This window comes from Tachysurus vachellii, chromosome 10, assembly GCF_030014155.1.
Source record: "Tachysurus vachellii isolate PV-2020 chromosome 10, HZAU_Pvac_v1, whole genome shotgun sequence".
NCBI classification, from domain to species: domain Eukaryota; kingdom Metazoa; phylum Chordata; class Actinopteri; order Siluriformes; family Bagridae; genus Tachysurus; species Tachysurus vachellii.
This window is the reverse complement of record NC_083469.1, coordinates 25,936,847-25,957,079: the sequence shown is the minus strand read 5'-3', so window position 1 is coordinate 25,957,079 and position 20,233 is coordinate 25,936,847. Positions and strand designations below refer to the sequence as shown.

At 42.7% G+C, this 20,233-nt stretch overlaps 1 protein-coding gene across 1 annotated transcript in view; it reads left to right on the top strand.

Annotated features, from left to right (window-relative positions):
* The window catches only part of ccdc85ca (coiled-coil domain containing 85C, a), a 40,100-nt gene extending 21,462 nt beyond the window's left edge, over positions 1-18,638 (top strand). The window contains exons 3-7 of the mRNA XM_060880512.1: positions 5,473-5,549; positions 7,695-7,796; positions 12,434-12,529; positions 13,449-13,547; positions 14,982-18,638. Coding sequence (XP_060736495.1) covers positions 5,473-5,549; positions 7,695-7,796; positions 12,434-12,529; positions 13,449-13,547; positions 14,982-15,071 — 464 coding nt within the window. The 3' untranslated portion in view covers positions 15,072-18,638. The remainder of the gene's footprint in view (positions 1-5,472; positions 5,550-7,694; positions 7,797-12,433; positions 12,530-13,448; positions 13,548-14,981) is intronic.
* The last annotated feature ends 1,595 nt before the right edge of the window (positions 18,639-20,233 follow it).

The window sequence follows — 20,233 nt, the reverse complement described above, 5'->3', positions numbered from 1 at the left end:
CCCCCAACCCTGGAGGTGTGAGGCGAACGTGCTAACCACTAAGGCACCGTGCCCCCCTGAAGGAGATACTGAACCTGTTTAATAGTTCACTTGGACCATGAGTAGATCAGAAGAGTTGGGATCGGATTTTATACGCCGTACTCTAAAAGGGAAGATATTTTTTCTTCTGATCGTCGAGTTAAACTCAAACCGATTGTTTTCCGTTGAGGCCCAGGGATCAGTCTCCACACCTTCTCCTCAGATCTGATGGATTCGGTATGTAGAGCAATCAGAGAGCTCGAGTTGTGGACACCGCTGACTGAATCCAGGCCAAGTGAAAGTCGCACAGCTTCAGGTTTCAGGAGGAAATGCTTAAAACCGAAGAGAGAGAGAGATAGAGAGAGAGAGGGAGAGAGAGAGAGAGAGGGAGAGGACGGCAACAATACACCACTGTTTATTCAGCCTCGCTTCCACATCTTGAATTAATTTAACTGGATCCTGGGCCTCCGTCATTCCTCTGCGCCGTCGACGGGCGGGACGTTTATTTTTACAGTATATACGTCCACGTATGATCTCAGCATCGGGTCGGATAGCGGCGCTAACAAGAGTTTTATTGAATCCAGGAGTGGAGTTTGATGGAAAGCTGAAGCCTGATGTGGAAAGGAGTTTCTTTTTATCCTTTTTGCGTTGATCTGAATTCTGAATTTCCTTAAACTCCTTAAGAAGGGACGTAACTGCTGTTTACCGAGTAATCGGCAGCTTTACGCAACAATCCTTTCTGTCTGTGTAATCGTTCAATAATCTTGGCACCAAACAACCCTGTTATTGAGATACGATACGAGATCTGTTATTAGATATATATATATTATTTACATAGATTGGTTCATTCCTTAAGGGGATGAATGTAACAAAATAAATCATGTATTAAACAGTTACAGTACAGTACACAGCGGATATAAAAAGTCTACACACCCCTGTAAAAAAATGTTTGTAACATAACCTAGCAATATAAACACTAGCAGCTATTTTTATTTATTTATTTTTTTGTGATGATCCATATCTTACTTCATGTAATGGTGATGCTGGTGATACTCAAGAAATATTTCTTTTAATCGACCTTTTCTTCCAACTTCCTTTACGATGCTAATCATCCAGGCGGGATCTAGCATGTCGAGTTTAACGGCGGTTCGTGCCGAGCAGGAGGAACAAAAGCGCACCGCCGTAAGTAGGTCACGGCTCCGATACAACACGAGACGTGATGTGATGGAGAGAGACGTTGTCCGAGGCTGTCCCACACCCCGCTGTCTCTCTAATTAAGTCAAAGCCACTCGCGGGCTATTGCAGCGACACAAACACAGCGACGCCGTGCCTGTGTTTGTTTTTTCCCCGCTCTCTTTTTCAAAGCTGTCCTCCACCCTGCTGTCTCTCCATTTAACTCCAGCCTTTGTGAAGCTGTACTGCGGTGACGTTCATCTCTCTCTAAACCTCTGTGTCTCTCGTAGTCTTACGTTAGCTTAGATTCATTTGGGTTTGTGTGACTGTGGGGGTTCTGCTATGGAAATATGACGGCAAACAGCAATTAACGGGGCCAAGCACATGTTGACCGGAAGCCGTTAAGACCGTCAGCACTTGTTTTTAAGGAGATTGTACTGCATCACATTTATTTATTTATTTTTTTACTTAAGTTTGTTTGTTTGTTCACAATTTCACGAATGTTTCTCTATTTTCATTTAACAGTTTTCTACATTGCCCACAATCACAGTCGTATTTAGCGCTCACGTCATCTCTTACTAAAGAGAGCGATGCGGCAGAGCTTTAGCCCTTTCGTTTATTTATTCTCTGTGGTCTCTCACCACCGTTTAACGTACGTCAGACGTATTCCCAAACGTTAAATTTCATGCTAACATCACAGTCAGTGACTAGCTGGAAAACAGGAAAACATCTCGTGCTGTTTGTCGACTTAATAAGAGAAAAGAACGTACAGTATCCACCGACCAACAAATTAGCACCACGTCACTAAACACATCACATGTGTTATGGTATAGCTGTGATTCATTCGACCTAATGGACTTCTGGAACGAGAACGAAAGCTTGAACGAATTGAAACGATGTTCCAAAGCAGCCTTAAACCAATAAAGATATTCCATTAGACACTAAATATCCGGAGCTGACGCCGATTCATGTGCAGTCTTGTCTGACTGAAGGTAATTACACACAGGACTGTTTGTGCGTCTTTGCCTGATAAAAGGCTGCAGGAGAACTCTAGGTTGTAATTTAAATTGTAGTTAATGGTTCGGGTTTGCGTTCATGCCACCCGAGTCACTCCCGTGTCTCATTGTGCAGCTCATGTGTGCGTGATACTCCGGGCTTAAGCGCCTAATCCTTGCCGTTTCCCATCGGCAACAATGAGAACGTGACACAATGCAGATGAGCGCTCTATTGTGATAACGACTCGGAGGTTATCCGAGTCCCACAGAGCGTCCATATCGATGCAAAACACAGGAATGTCCACGTGATTCTTTTTTTAAAAATAAAAGATTGTTATTTATTTTACTGCAGAGCAACCCTGTGGAGATGAAAGAGTGCTGCGAGGATGAACACACGAGGAGAGTGCGTTTATCCCCAAAGCTCTCTGTTTCTGTGTTCTCTGTAGACAAGCAGCGGGAGGTCGCGACTCTCAGCCCCCGACCGCTCGGCCTGCCGGGACGTCGGCTCCTCTAATCCGCTCCGGGTCAGCTGACCAGATGTACTCGAGCTAGATTAGAGAGTCACGAGGAAGGCAAAGAGGATTTACGTCTGCATTCGCTTCAACAGTTTCAGAGCAACTAGGCTTGGTCGAGCTAAGCCCCGCCCCCGGGCTTGAGAAAACCTCGTTTTTGGCGTTTTATGCGCTGTTCGGAAATGTCTGATTCTCTGTAACACCACTTGATCGAATATACTATCATTTCTATAGCAACAGATTCTTCACAGGGACGTGAACAGAGAACCACTCGGATAATGAGAAAAGAAATCAGTTGGTATGAAGAACCAATGGAACCAAAGAAAAGAAATGGAACCGTAAACGGACAAAAAGCGGAATATTTCATTTAACAAATGAAAATTTTAATAAAAACTTTTTTTTGTGGTCTAAGAGAGGAATCTCTCAACCTTCCTGCTCGATTCTCGAGCTGTTACTGAGATCAGATTCTATCTCTCACCAGGAGAAGCTATTTAGCAGCTATTTGTCACACACGCTGGTCTCTCTTCACTCTGTGAAAGTGTTACGGCGTTAATGGCTCTTTTAAAACCGTCCCCTGTGATTCTGGCATTCGTGAGGACCTTCCGAACGTGCCCGCGATGTTACTGACACCTGCTGGCAGCCGAGCGTCGAGGTAATCGATTGCGGCGAGATCGTGCGACGCGGGACAGCCGGGGGTTTATGTGCAGAGAGCAAAGAGCCGTCACTTGTGTTTTATTGCTCGTAAAACAAGTCTAAGAGGCAGGCCCTGTTTGAAAGGAGGAGGACGGGTGCGACCTTGATGGGTGTAAGAGAGCGAGAGTAGGTTCGGGGACAGGTGCGAGTCTGATGGATTTACAGCAGACAGACAGAGAGAGAGAGAGGGTTAAAGAGGACAACTCGTGAATCGAGCTAATTAGGCGTGGAGAGAGTGTGTGTGTGTGAGTGAGTGTGTGTGTAAAAGAATGCAGCAGCAAGGGTTTGACCCTGACGATGACTCATGCTGTCTCCACGAGGTCGTCAATCCAACACACACAATTTAACACAAGGTCCCACGCATGCTTGCGTTATAAAAATATATATAAAAATGTAAACATTGTGCATTTAAAAACATACGAATATCAATGAGCCATGCGATGTCTTGTCTTGTCTTGTCTTGTCTTGTTTATTTATTTATTTATTTGTTTGTTTATTTATATACACAAATTAAATCTCTGATAAAAATCACTTGCTTGTAACAGGACAAACCTAGGAAGGAAAGGGCAGGGGGGTGCAAACTTTTGCACCCGGCTGTACAGCTTTGATTTTGTGGGTCACGTCAAGAACATATATAGCACTGAAATGACACCAAAAGCGGTGTGTGTGTGTGTGTGTGTGTGTGTGTGTGTGTGTGTGTGTGTGTGTGTTTTAAACAAATCCTATGTTACATTAAATATACGAAACTTACATTATCCTAATTATCCTCAGGGATTTAACCATTCGTTTTTTTTCTTCCTTTAAGCATATCATAGTTGCATATCTTTCCGTGACTGACCCACGTGTCCTGCTCTTTATATTCAAACCTCCCTCTTTCAAACCCCTGCTGATTAACACGCTTCAGTCTTCCTCGAGGTCTTCCTCTGTGTAGATATGAAGATTTTCGCTTCTCCAAACTCTGCGTTCTTCATCACGCTCAGATAACAAGGTCAGGACATGAATGTTGAGAATGTAGCGCAACACACACACACACACACACACACACACACACACACACACACACACACAGCTCGACGGAGCCACGCCGAGCTCCTGCTTCTCCTGAAGCTTTATACACAAGGTAACGAGACACTTTACACTTTTCATATAAAAATAATAGAATAAAAATGAAATAATACAATGAAAACTCGACAATAAAAAAATTCCGTCCACCGCATCATCTTAAACCTGCTTTAAGCCCCGCCCACTTCACGATCACGTGCTCATGTGCATCGATATATGTCAGAAATCTTAAGAAATGTCGACGTATTTCTATGAAAAATACGTTTTCCTTAAAATACATCAACGTTTATTAAAATTTATGACTAAACTTAATAGTTTTGTGCTCTGTGGGTGGGCGGGGCATTCCGCCTCTCGCCTGTCAATCACAGGAACGGTAGCCAATCGTGGGCGTCTGTGAGCTCGTGTATGCGGAAGGGGGTGGATAGCCGTCAAAACGTACGATTCACGTGTTTTGTTCACCGTCACTCTCGAAGCTCGGTAGCGGCGGAGAAATAAAAAAAATGGGGAAACCATTATGTTTTTAACCTAACAAATATTTAAAAAAATTAAAAATAGTTTAAGAAGGTATGCAAATGTATGCAGATTTATTTAGATGAATCCTTATTGGCACAAATAAATATTTTGCAAAGCTTAATTGTATTTCTTTTTTATTTCCTTCTGGATTTTTCCTCAGTGAACATTTCTGCTTCATTACTTCATCCTTTCTTTGTGATTTCTTTTATTTTTTTTTTTTTCCTTTGTCTCTGATTTCCAGGACATGGTGTTTTGGGATTAGGTACAATTTTAGGATTAGCTCACCTCTCAAACCACCCGATCACTCGGGGAAAATCTGTACAATAATACTGTTTGTCTTTAACTGCAGGGATTACGCTGAAATAAGATGTTAATAGTGTAAATATGTTCTTTCGGTGAAAGGCGTAAGCCGTGAGTTGGTGCTGTAATTAGTGTAATCGGTGTCTTACATGCTGGACGAATCCAGCGATCTTTAGACCTGAGAGTTTCTGCTTTTATTTCCACAGAGTCCTCGAATTACGTCCGTCAGCTGGAGACCAAAGTCCGGATATTAGAGGACGACAACAAGCAGATTTTTTCCCAGGTCAGAGACGATGTACACAAACATACACAAACACACACACACACACACACACACACTATATATATATATATATATAGTGGAACATAAATGGGAAGAAATACAATATAAAATCTGAACAACTCCACAAACTTAATCAATTTAGTCCGTTTACTCGTTAGCTATGTTAGGCTTCGTGCCTTCAGTGCAGAAATAAATCATTAATAATAAGCCACCAGTCACTTTGGCTGCTTCTGAGGTTGAGAAAATTAAGGAGTGTTTTTTTTTTCTTTCTTTACATTCGATCGCTCCAAAAGTAAACGTGGCGTCAGAAACACCGCGGCATGACGGACGACTCCGAGAAACCATTTTAATGGAAACTGTACGGTTTCCAGAATCCACAGGAACTCCAGTTACTGCCGCCAGTCATCCTGAGTGATGTAAAGAGAAACTGAATTAACCACTGAGTCCGAGGCTTTAACGTGCAGCCAAAAGCCAGAAGGCGTCATAACTATCTGTCTACTACAGTGCTGCTGAATTCTCGATTCTGATTGGTCAGAAGCTTCACAGGTTTAAATGTGCGCACAATTCATTTTTTGTTACTATGGTAGCAGCTAAAGGGGAGGGTTCTTTGAGAACAAAGTAAACAAACACAAACAAAGTGAGAACAAAAATTGTAATGCTTCGCAGCGGTATAAGAGGAATAAAACCTACTTTCTGTAATAACGTACCATTAAGCGATGCACTGTTTACTTAGTAGAAAGAAGAAGATGCTTCCAAGAAAGACACAGCCGGTTTTACTAAAGCTCAGAAGCAGCCAGTAACAACACACACACACACACACACATACAGTATGTACAAACATACCATCACTACTACTTTTTGTAGTAATCACTCGGAGAGAATGAATAGAGAGATGTTTTCCAACCAAACAACAACCAGAGCAGGTTTGGAGGAATAAAGCGAGATGGACGGGATAATTACACGGGTGTTATTACTGAGACGAGAAACGCTCCAGCTCGTAAACGGCAGATCAGATACAGATCATCTTCAAGTCTTCAGGGAGAATATTTCATTAGATAGATAACATCCAGCGCTTAATTGCTTTCGGAGCAGACGCCACGGAGTCTCGAGCGGCGTTAGAGGTCTGTTTGGAGATCGTCACGACGTCACGAAACAGATTAGCCATGAACAGGTGAAGCCGGGATACGGCTCTGGGTTTATAATGCGTGACGAGACTCTTCTTCTCGGGTCCATAACTCATCGTCTTTTGTGCTTTTAACCTTTCGAACTGTCCGACCCGTATCGAAGTTTGACGAGGTGACATCTGGCGGGTCGTGCTTTAAAACACTCCGGGGGTTGAGCTGACGATGGCTGAAAATATTTCACTCAACAGTGTATAAAACTGTACAATGAAAAGTCTTTTAAATTAAATGGAAAGATTTCACGATGATGTCATTTTTCTTGTGTAAAAAAAAAAAAAAAAACGAGTAATAAGTTGTACAACCCGTAAAACCCTTTTTGAGACAGTGATTAAGGATTCTGCACTAGTCAACTCGGGTGCCAATACTTCTGGAACCGACTCTGTATTAGTATTTTTAATTCGAATTGTTAGCTTGTTAGCTGTGATCAGCAAACATGTTTCTCTTTCTGTAGCCAAACGCAGAGGAAATAGAGAGTTTAGATTTGCGATGTTTTTCCCCAGCGGCCACAATTCATCCATAATAATTCGGTTACTTCTTAAAGAATTGTGATGAATCGAGGGCAGTTTTTATTGACGCCAGCGGCTTTATCCGCCTCAGATCAGACAGACGGTAATCAGACGGACGAGCCGAGCCGTCCAAACCTTATCCAGTCTTCCATCTGTTCCCGAGCAGAGCGTGTCGATCGGGAAACTTCCGATCCAGTGCAACATGAATCGTCAACATATCGGTTTAATATCACAAAGATATTGTTTTATGACTTTCGCAAATGATCAAGGGATTTGACCTGATTTAGGGAATACAGCTAATTTGGGACAAGCTGCACTTTCATGCGTCTGAAACCTTCGATCGCTTTGTGTTATTTGTTTTTACTCCAAAACTCCAAATAATTGCGGTACGAGTTGCGAATTCGTTCCAATCGATTTTATTAACTATTTACGTTTGTGTTTATGTTTGTGTTTGTTAGGGGAACGTCGGCGATCTGAAGACGCTGAAGAAAGGCTTGTCGCTGTATCACTCCGAGTCCCAGCTCTCTGCGCTTTCCAAGCAGCAAGACGCCTTACAGAACGTACGTATGGTCTTCACTCCACCACCGCGTTTGTCAGAACATTTCACGTCACGCGTTAATAGGCGTAAATCCCACCAAACCGTCACCACGTCAGAGCCTTCGAGCTACTTACAGAAAGCAGGTTAGTAAATTGACTCAAACCAACAAGTGGTCACGATGACCTTCCTTTCTTCTTGAAGGAACCTTGTACTCTATATCACTCATTTGTACTTCAGATTTGTCCACCTCATTTCCGCTTCTCTACGGCGAGACGGCTAGACGTTCCACCAGACGTTGGATTGTAGCAGTGAAGATTAGTGTTCATTCGTTTGTTCATTCTAAAAGAGCATTAGTGAGATCAGACTCTGGTGTTGGGATGTTGAGGAGACTCCATTTCCAGTTCATCCCAATAGTGTTCAGTGTGAATGAGTCAGAGCTCTGTGCAGTACACTTAAGTTCTTCATTGTGAAGTTCAAGTTCTTCATCTACATTGTGAAGAACCGTATATGGATATGAAGGTTGGGGTGCACATACTTTTGGATATAAAGTGTATTATAAAGTGTAATTGTGTTATACGACGCATTAGCTGCTGTTGTTGTGTATAAATGGCGATTAAGCGCAAAGATACGTGACTGCCCCTTACCGCCCCCTGCTGTTCTGGAGAGTCTAGACTAAAGACACAGTGATTACGAATCATCCTGGACTGCAGTCAGCTATTTGTATCACGACCTCGTGACATTTTCCGAGCTTCAAACGAACGCCTCGCCGTGATGCCTACGTGTTCGCCTTCGCTTGTCCTCGACTGCAAAAGGAATCTAAAATGAATTTGAGAAATATTTTGATATATAAATAATATATAATTATTTTTTTTTTGGGTACGGCTCTACAAACCCAGAGAGATTTGACAGTCTGACGCCAGCTTGTCCTTTCCAAGTGACACTAACCTGCACGACTGTGTAAACGTCTCTCAGACTCGAGTAATAACTCGCAGCGATAAAACGTCTGTGCGTGAGATTATTTGGCTTTTTCGAGCTTCTTCGTGCCTCCAGCCTTCATCCGCCGCTGCACACGGCTTAACGAGACGAAGCATGAAATGAACATTTCTTTATATAGACCATCTTTCTCTCTCCTTCATCGCCGCCCACTCCATCTCTCTCTCTCTCTCTTTTCATCTCCCTCTTGCTTTCTTTCTTTCTCTTTCTTCCTTCCCCGAGGTACTTTTCTTTATCCTCCGCCTCTTCTCCTTAGAATAAAGGTCACAGTCAGCCTTGTGGATGTTACCCCCCTTCATGTAGTGCTCAGCGGCTGTGACGCTAAATCAACACTCAGGCCCTTGTTCTGTAGGAGATCTCAATGAGAACGTTTCATCCAGAGGTTTTAAAACGGCAGGATTTATTTTTTATTCTTTATTTGTTGGTTGCCTGGTTACGCAGGTATAACAAGTATATTTCTAAATGATATCAATCTTAAATCAATCACACAAACCAATCAGACGACTATTTAAACATCTGACGTTCTTAAAATAAACCTTAGGGTCTGTAGATGCTCTGTAAACCTCCTGCATTGATAATGGAACAAGTTTGAGGTGTGTTGGTGTGTGTGTTGGTGTGTGTGTGTGTGTTGGTGTGTGTGTTGGTGTGTGTGTTGGTGTGTTGACCGCCGGAACAGGAGGATCTGAGAGACCTCACAGACCTCACGCTGATCACGACGCTGCTGGAGCTCACATCAGAATCTTACTCAACTCTTCCTCTTCCTCTTCCTCTTCCCTCAGGGTGCTAGCACACAAACATGACTCTGGATTTTTTTTCTCAACATATGGGACAATGAGACAGCAAACAAAATAACCAGTTACTTTGGTTTAACCAAAAACTTTTCTTTCTTTCTTTCTTTCTTTCTTTCTTTCTTTCTTTCTTTCTTTCTTTCTTTCTTTCTTTCTTTCTTTCTTTCAGACCTCCATGTTTGACAGTTAGAATAATCTCTCTAGCTTTTTGTTCTCTCTCTTTCTCACTCCCTCTCTTTCTCTCCCTCTCTTTCTCTCCCTCTCTTTCTCTCTCTCACTCCCTCTCTCTCTCTCTATCTCTCTGTCTCGCTCTCTGTCTCTCTCTCTTTCTCACTCCCTCTCTTTCTCTCCCTCTCTTTCTCTCCCTCTCTTTCTCTCTCTCTCTCTCTCTCTCTCTCTCGCTCGCTCTCTCTCTCTTTCTCTCTCTCTCACTCCCTCTCTCTGTCTCTCTCTGTCTGTCTCTTTCTGTCTCTCTCTCTCTCTCTCTCTCTCTCTGTCTCGCTCTCTCTCTCTCTCTTTCTCTCTCTCTCACTACCTCTCTCACTCCCTCTCTCTCTCTCTCTCTCTCTCTCTCTCTCTCTCTCTCTCTCTCTCTCTCTCTCTCTCTCTCTCTCTCTCTCTCTCTCTCTCTCTCTGTCTCGCTCTCTCTCTCTCTCTCTTTCTCTCTCTCTCACTCCCTCTCTCTCTCTCTCTCTCTCTCTCTCTCTGTCTCTCTTCCTCTCTCTCACTCTCTCTCTCTCTCTCTCACTCCCTCACTCTCTCTCTCACTCTCACTCTCTCACTCACTCTCTCACTCTCACTCTCTCACTCCCTCTCTCTCTTACACTCTCTCTCTCTGGAGTCTTTTCTTTATCCTGTGGCTTTCATTGCTACAACACTGCCATAGCACAGATCGTCCATCTCCTCTGTCTCAGATCACACGTCCTGCACGACTCCAACGATGCCATGTTTATCACCAGAGGCTTAATTCAGCCAGACTGGATTTGAGGTGCAGAGCTCACGGTCGCTCTTAACCGGGGATTACCTCCTCTATAAGCCTGTTGAAGACGGAAGTGGCTCAGAGGTCAGACTCTTCCGAGTTTATTAGGTCTGTTTGCTTTGCGAGGATTGTGTTAGCTTGTGTGTAGCATCTCGCTCATCAGCGTCTTAACAGTTAATGCATCGTTCATGCTTCAGGACTGTAAAGCTGAATCTAGGAGGCCATCCAAACCAAGTAGAGGCTTTCAAATGAATGATTAGGATGTGATCCTGGTGGAAATATGGAAATTTTCATCTTCAGCGCTGTGTGTGTGTGTTGTGAGCCGCATCACATGACCGATGGGGACGACGGAGATGATGATGTTTCCAGAGAATCTCGGCTGTCCAGAAGCTCGTCGAAACACTAATCCTGCGTAATTAAATGTTCCCTCTGTGTCACTTACACATGTGCTACCCATGGCACAGCTCCAGATGAGGACACAGCACAGCTCCAGATGAGGACACAGCACAGCTCCAGATGTGGACACAGCACAGCTCCAGATGAGGACACAGCACAGCTCCAGATGTGGACACAGCACAGCTCCAGATGTGGACACAGCACAGCTCCAGATGTGGACACAGCACAGCTCCAGATGAGGACACAGCACAGCTCCAGATGTGGACACAGCACAGCTCCAGATGAGGACACAGCACAGCTCCAGATGAGGACACAGCACAGCTCCAGATGAGGACACAGCAGCAACGCAGACTGATTATTTAATCTTCACACCATTCATTCGTGTGCAGTCTGGTCTCGTCTGCATTCTCATGCTTTCTGTACTAACAGACACGTTTCTTACCATCAAAGGAATGTTTTGGTTTGGCTCGGTGGAGCGGATTTAAGCGCGGTGTCCGTTTCCAAAAAATTTGCCATGTCTTACAGAAAAAAACCCAAAACTTTAAGCCTCAGGCAAAAAGGAGACATTTAAAATTTAACATTAAACTACAAAGTAATGCGATCCTTTATAGTGTAGTTTAGTGGTTTAGTCTGTTTGCTTTCTTGGAATACAGATAAGTCTTTAAATTGCTCCTGACACGTGACATACGGTTAAGTACGGTGACCCATACTCACACACAGCAGTGAACACACACACACCCGGAGCAGTGGGCAGCCATTTATGCTGCGGTGCCCGGGGAGCAGTTGGGGGGTTCGGTGCCTTGCTCAAGGGCAGCTCAGTCGTGGTATTGCCGGCCCGAGACTCGAACCCACAACCTTAGGGTTAGGAGTCAGACTTGTTGTCCCTACAGTGGAGCATGTTTTTGCACTGGGTGGTAAATTTACTGTACTGTAGTAGAGTATATTTTAAAATGACCTCTTGAATTTATTGTACTATAGTAAAGTGGAATTTATACCATTAGCCCCACGATGGTAAATTTCCGTCATGGCCCCCTAAGCTGCGAGCTGCCTCTGGGCTGTAAATGTGACCAGCCTCGTGCCCGGGGGCGTATCCGTGTCAGTAGTGTGTGACGTGCACACACTTCCAGCCTGACGTGAGTGCTCTGGTGACTGTAAATGAGCAGTGCAGGCTGGAAGAGAACGAGAAGCTCCTCCTGTTCAGCGTCGTGCGCTATTCGCGGCCCCCGCTGCCGGAATGCGGGTTCAATTGTTGTGGATTTAACGCTAGAACGATACTCAAAAGGCTGTGTCTAAACAGGGCCTCGCCAGGCCTAACCCATTCAAAGAACTCATTGTTGACGCGCTCAGTGCGATGAGAACGGACGGCGCTGGGAAACGATGTGCTCTGAGACGGTTTAAACCCTTCGGAAAAACAGGCCTGACTTATTCCAATAACACTCCTCTTCTGTGCTAATATGATTGTAACGCTAGTAGTCGTGAATCAGGGTGTATTTGTCTCCACAGGGCACCGCTCGACTTCCCGGTGGAGATCTGCCCTCACCCGTCACCCCCTACATAACATCCGCTCAGAAACCAGAGGCTCTGGTTCATGCCATGAAGGTACGTTTGACACGTGAGACTGTTTAACTCCTCCACACACATGTCTTCTTCAGCATGCACATGTTGTCCAGTCCAAATTTATGTGCATATAAGAAAAGGTATCTAACATCAGAAGTTTGTCCTGTCAGCAATTTTAAACATCCTTGCTTGTGTTGTTTTTTTTTTTTAAATTATGTTTGCCTCAGCAACATCCTTCAAATGTCTAAGGAAGGCAAGAAGAATAATTTAATATATAATAAAAAATAATAGAAGGGGGGCACGGTGGCTTAGTGGTTAGCACGTTCGCCTCACACCTCCAGGGTTGGGGGTTCGATTCCCACCTCCGCCTTGTGTGTGTGGAGTTTGCATGTTCTCCCCGTGCCTCGGGGGTTTCCTCCGGGTACTCCGGTTTCCTCCCCCGTTCCAAAGACATGCATGGTAGGTTGATTGGCATCTCTGGAAAATTGTCCGTAGTGTGTGATTGTGTGAGTGAATGAGAGTGTGTGTGTGTGTGCCCTGTGATGGGTTGGCACTCCGTCCAGGGTGTATCCTGCCTTGATGCCCGATGACGCCTGAGATAGGCACAGGCTTCCCGTGACCCGAGGTAGTTCGGATAAGCGGTAGAAAATGAGTGAGTGAGAGAGTGAGAGAAATAATAGAAACTATTTTGTACACAAACAATAAACAAAGAAAAGAGAGAATGTGGAGGAAGAACAGCACGGGGTAAGTCATCACATAACCGTGTCTCTGCCAAGAGGAGACTCTAAACCAGAAAGCAGAAGGAAACATGACGCTACCACCACCATGCTTCACTGTAGGGTTTGGTGTTGATGAGCCATGCTGGGTTTCTGCCAAATGTTTGTACTAAGGAAAAAAAAAAAAGAATCATTTTGGTCTCTGTGATGCTTCCAATCTTTACACCTTTATTTCTTTCTTTTAGGTATTGGAGGTCCACGAGAACCTGGACAGAAAGATTCCCGAGGACTACGAGGAGGATCTCAGCGAGAAAGAGAAAGCTATCGTGAGAGAAATGTGTAACGTAAGTCCTTACGCTAACGGTGGTGAACCCGGATTGGTATTTTTCTTGTCGTAAAGCAGGACGTACAGTACAAACCCTGGTCGCCTGTTACGGCTTCGCACCCGACCCCGTGCTCAGCTCATCGACTCCTTAATAAGTCCGTGGTGAGGTGCATTATGTGCTCACTCCCACACAGTGAGTGGGAGCACGCTGCGCTAATGAATATGCATTTATATAATCAGGAGCAGGATATTCCGGAGAAGCCGAATTTGTTCTCCTGTCAGATTTGCCCTGGCTTTGATTGAGGACAGCGTTTCAGTGACCCCCACTGGCAGGACCTGGTTTTCGTGCTGTTTTATAAAAAAACAAAAAAAGGAAAGGATCTCTGTGGAGTTTATGGTGCCGTCGTCAGAGTAATTAAAATAACTTTACAGCTGAGGACAATGTGGGTCTTTTGGGCTCCTCTGAGCTGTGGAGAATCGTAGGGCAGAAAAAGAACAAAAAGAGCAGGGCAGATTGGATAAAAACAGCACGGGGCAGAGAACTGCATAACTGCCTATTTTGCCAAGAGGAGGCCCTCCACCAAAAAGGGAAATTAGAGAAGTAACCACAAGGGCAAGGGGAACTCTCAACATGATGCTACCACCATCATGCTTCACTGCAGGGGTCGGTGTTGATGAGCAGGTTTGGGTTTCTGCCAAATATATCGCTTTGTGCTAAAGCCAAAAGGTTTATTTTAGTCTCCTCAGACAAGACAGACCTTTTCTCACATGTTTGCCGAGTGTCCATGATGTCTTCTGGTCTAGCAAGCTTCAAATATGACTCTCCAGTGTCTACAGAATAGTTGTCAAAAGCTTCTTTTAGGGTATCAGGTCACCTTCGGCTTTTCCGTCGCTCGGTTGCTTCTCGGTTCCTGAGTCCCGGGTGCCAATACTTTTCTATTCTACTTGTACCAGAATTAATTTAGGGGGTTTCACAGCACTGGGTGTGAATACTTATGCAATCGCAGAATTTATTTATCCCAACTTTTAGTTCAGAATTATGGGCTATAAATCATATAAATTCCTAACAGTTAAGCCAATTCAATGTCAAAAAGGGGTGAATATTTATGCACAGCAGTGTATTTTTTCTGTATTTTTTTTTGAGACTGATTAGGGCAGATTGGGGCATGTTTAGTAAGAAGGGCCTCTTGTTTAAACCCGTGGGACCGACGTGGACTGTGGGACCTGCCGAGCCGTGCGGTTCCCTCACGGATAAGTGTGCACTCGAGGCCCTCTCGCCTGTCAAGGGCACAATCACAGAGATGACACACAGCTACAATGGCTCCTTTCTTCTCTCCACATACACTGAATCTGCACCACCGCCTACTCCGCTGTCTCTGCAACAAAAGCAGCGTGTAACACCTCCCTCTTTTCTCTTTTCTCTTTCTCTCTGTTTCTCTTCCTCCGTGTTCAGGTGGTGTGGCGTAAACTCGGCGACGCGGCAGGCTCCAAGCCGTCCATCCGGCAGCATCTCTCCGGAAACCAGTTTAAAGCCCCCATGTAAAGCCCCTGACCTCGATCAGCACGTGCCGTCGAGCCGGTCCGTCCACATCCGGGGTTAATACAGAGCACTTCACCAAGCAATCAGCGTTCGAACAAACCTGTGTTCCTAACACCACAGCACCATCGCCGGCAGCCATGTTTTAGCATAAATTAGGGTCACGCATTCAGCACAAACTGATTTTTCTTTTTCTACTCACCCAACAAGGATCTACGGCAGCTAGTGGCATCCGTTCCCATCCTACTGAACACTGAGACTATAAATTTCAGTCATTTTATCCTGACCCAACACTCCACCGGCAACGGAGCTGCTTCACTCCGTCATTAGTGTCACGAGCTACTTCAGGAGAATAAACCGTCACCTCGGACGAAAGCAAACGAGATGCAGCAATCTACCTCTGTTTCTCTTTACTCTAAAGAGGGTTACACGAGCACACACCACGATTGCTTCACTCCTTTTCCTCTACTTCCGTTTCCCATGATATAATCTCACTGTTTTAGAAACAAAGGACTGATTAGGACTCGACTCTCACTGTATACAGCCCCCATTTTTGTCCTTTAACTTAGACCAACTTGACAATCGTTTGTAAATGATAAGCTATTATAATCCTGAAGCTATAAAACTTGGGGGCACGGTGGTTTAGTGGTTCGCCTCACACCTCCATGGTCAGGGGTTCGATTCCCGCCTCCACCTTGTGTGTGTGGAGTTTGCATGTTCTCCTCGTGCCTCGGGGGTTCCCTCCGGGTACTCCGGTTTCCTCCCCCGGTCCAAAGACATGCATGGTAGGTTGATTGGCATCTCTGGAAAATTGTCCGTAGTGTGTGAGTGCTTGAGTGAATGAGAGTGTGTGTGTGCCTTGTGATGGGTTGGCACTCCGTCCAGGGTGTATCCTGCCTTGATGCCCGATGACGCCTAAGATAGGCACAGGCTCCCCGTGACCCGAGGTAGTTCGGATAAGCGGTAGAAGATGAATGAATGAAAGCTATAAGAACTTATGCAGTTAGTCCCTTTAACACCGAGGTAATTCCGCGGAATTGAGTAAAAGCGCTTCTTTGCTAACGAACGCTTCAGATCCAGCGCAGACGTCTGATCCGGGGGTTCGTTTGAAAACAGGACGAGGTCTTAATGTTGTCTGAAAACACGTAGCCGAGCCGTTTACGCTGTGACACCAGCCGTATGTTCGCACTAGCGAACGACAAAGAACCTGTTTTCTATCGAGCGACACTTGAATCGGGATTTATTTTTTTAAATCCTATGCAAATTAGATGCGACGCGATACGATCGGCTCGAAGGATTCCTCAGACCGAGAGACATCACGAAGAAAAGTAAAGCTGGGAAGGAAGCTAGCTTTAGAAGCTAAATATAGCGCGTATTGTTTCTCATCGGAAATAAAGCAAACAAACAAAAAAAAAACAGAAAAAACAGCCGAAGAATATAAAAGCACTACATTTCTCTCGTGTGAACGTAAGGTTAGCGCTGGTTCTTCAGATCTCCAGGCGAACGTTATGTTGTTCACGTACATGAGATTCGGCAGTCACGTATGAAGAATTGCGTAGACGAGGAAATGTCAGCCGTTTAAAGGTGCCGTCTGTAACTTTTACGGTTTGTCTTATATTTCAAAGATTGCTTTGTTTAGGTTTCAATGTACACTTTTCTGACCCTGAAATAGGCTCCGCCCCCAAGCCGAAAGGAGCCACTCAGGCCAGATGATGCCGGCGTTCTGTAGAAAGGAAGCTATCGAGGTTTAAATGTAACTGCACCTCTAACGTCTTTCTGCTGCGCATGAAAGACTCTTTACTGCCACAAAAGGTATTTGCTGCATTCGCTGTATCACGGCGCTTAAAAGTGTAAAGTCTCAGTGGTGTTTATCCGTGTTCCGATGTTTTTATTTTTCTTCTAGATTTTTCTCTCGAACGATAACGATCATCCTGTGAGGATTTTATTTCCGGCAGCTCAGGAAGTTTCTCCAGCAAGGAGAGCGTCTCTCAGTCACGTGGCGAACGTTAACGAGGGCAGAACGTCAGAGCTTCCTAAAGATCTGTGTCTTTCTTTACACAGATTCTAGCGCTGTGGTAAAAATATGAACACGCTGACATACATCATACGTCACGTTGGATCAAATTCAACCTAAAGTTAGAGACACAGAGTCAGGAAAGTCAGGAATATATTAAAGTAATCAACTTCTGGGTGACGCGACGTGATGCGACGTGACGTGACACCGACGTGACGTGGCGAACAAACTGAAGCTGATTATTTTCCTCTAACAGCACATCATGAAGTTTTTTGTTCCTCTTATACTGCAGAAACGACCACATTTTATTTATTAAAGAACGACAAGTTGTACTTTTTATCCGTTTATTAGTACCTTTTATGGTTTGGGAACAAGTTGGTTACAGTTCTCATTTACGTCAAAGCAGTTATCAGCGGTCTTCCCTTCAGCGGCCTTTCTTACTGACACTAGAGACTCCTTCCTTCTTTCTTCTCTTAGTCTCCTTCCAAAAAAACGTATCACATTTATTTTTGGTTTAGTTGTTGCACAGCGACCATGATATCGGTCTCTTTGTAAGCTCTTACTATAGCAACCGATCGATAACGCATCGATACCTTCTAACCAATCAGAACCCAGGATTTATCAGCGCCGCAGGGGTAGACCACGAAAATGAATTAACACAACTTTTGGTTGTGCAAAATATCCCAGAATTCTGTGTTTGCGTCCTGGAGGAAAGAGTTTGATGTGAACGAGTCGGACATTTCCGGAACATCTGCAGCTTTCTGGTTCTCTCTCACAGACACACACACACACAAATACACACACAGTAAGAACTTATGAGTAAGGAGGCAAGCATGAGCAAAGCTCTTAATCGTAATACAATAGTTCAAGAAGCCATAACTGTTTTTGTAACTGAATTCCATCAAATGTTTTCCACAGTCTAACTTTCAGATCCTTCTAGTTGTCAGAGCAGGTGATCTGTGTTTGTGCTATAAACTCAGATGAATTTTATTGGTTTGTTCTCGAGCCAAGATGCAGCAGGTGACTTTTGGCAGTCATGTGTTTTGGTTTTATTGATGATTATTTAATTTTTCTGAAATGTGACTGAACGTAAACGAGCAGCAACCATTTGAAAGGTGAAAATAAAATCATTTCTATTTTGTTTAGAAGTTTCTACGAACAATGACAGGAAGCTCTAAAAGATGAGATATTATTTGGGGGGAGGGAGGAAAAAAGAGTATTTCCAATTTTTATAAAATAGTTTTTTTTGTCCATTTGGAAGCACAAAATAAGTTTATGAATCCCAGATTTTCTTATTTCCTTTCAAATGCACCGCTGCGTTTGTGAGCAAGGACGTGACGTGATGACGTGAGGATCTCTAACCCGAGTAAACTGTTCGTAGGGGAACTCGCTGTGTAAATAAAATACCTCTTTCCTGTAGAATACCTGTAACTAGCATGCCTTTATAATTATTATCGTTATTTTCATAAGAACTGTACTGTAGGAAATGAAACGCTGTCTAGATGAAACTCAGTGCACTTCCTGTAGATGATTGGAAATAAAATGTACACTCTTTTTAACGTTGTGTCTGTGCTGTTATTGACATTTAGAGAAGAATAAAGTCAGAGCAAAACACCAGGCTTTATCCCCAAGACTGAGAACAATGAGCAGGTTAACAATAAAAAAGATGGGCATGAAGATGTCGCCACCTGCCGGACATTCGTTGAACAGTTAATGATAATATATTATAAACTATTCTAATCTTATATTCTAAACTTGGAGAAGAAAATAATAATTAAATTTAGCAGCAATATAGAATAAGGATTTATTATTATTATGATTGTTATTATTATGATTATGATTATTATTATTATCATTATTATTATTATTATTGTTACTGTTATGTGTGTTATAAATGAAGCTATAAATGAAGGGGGGGGGACTTAAATGTCATTAAATCGAATAAAATGAATAGAAAAATAATGTTTTTATTTATTTTATTTACTTATTGTTGATGTAATATAGAATTAAACATTGACTGAATTAAACATCGAACATTAAAATGCTGTTACTTATTTAGCTTTTTACAAATATAAATTGTATATTCAACATTTTTAATAAAATTAAGAATTGTTTCATTTATTTAATGAGCTAATTACAATTCTTAAGTATCACACGCTATTTTTAAGTTTCATCAATCGCAGTAATATGAATTCTCAAAAATAAAAGTTTCCCAAAAGGGAAACAATAACAATAATTTAATAATTTAAATTATTAAATTAAATTAAAAATTAAATTATTTAATTTAATAACAACAACAACAACAACAACAATAATAATAATAATTAATAATAGATACAGCAATATTTAGCTAAATAATTGAAATTATTCAGCATGGTTCTACATACATATTTTGGTATTTATTTTTTTAATTACTTATCATATTTATAAAATGTCAGCTCTTGTGAAATCACACTTTGTGTAATTCTGAGCAATTTAAAACAAATTGTAAAACCAACCAGAATGTGTTAAATATTGTACGTTAAATATTTACAATAGAAAATTATTAAGTGTAATGAAAATTATATTCTAAACTAATATTATATAAATGGTCTATTAGGTCAATAGACAATAATAAGCCCATAAATATGAATATAATACGATATATAATATATAATATAATATTTATAATATAAATAATCTTTTATAATTAACATCATTATTTTGATTATTAATATTTAAAAAAAAAAACAAAACGAGTTAATTTCTGCAAATCAAACTGTTCAAACTGCTTTATCTCCTTATTTGGTCACTCGCGCGCGAGCTGTGGCTGTGTCTCAAATGGAGCCGCGCTCCCTGTACAAGTGCACTATCTAGTGTCAAATAACGGTTTTCTTCCAAAATAACGGCTTTTTATTTAGGGCGGAAGTACACGGATTAGGACACCACCTTTACGTAATGAAAACGTCTGTAGACCACCTTTTTAAATACGAGATGACGAATAAAATTATTAAAAACACACAAATTAATAAAACAATTAATGAGCTAAAAAAAAATAACTGCGTTTAATACCGTTAAAAAAAAATAAAAATTAAAAAAATAACGCACCCGAATCCGAGCCAAAACTTTTCCTCCAACAGCCAATCGTATTGCGCAGTCTCACTTTTAGAGGCGG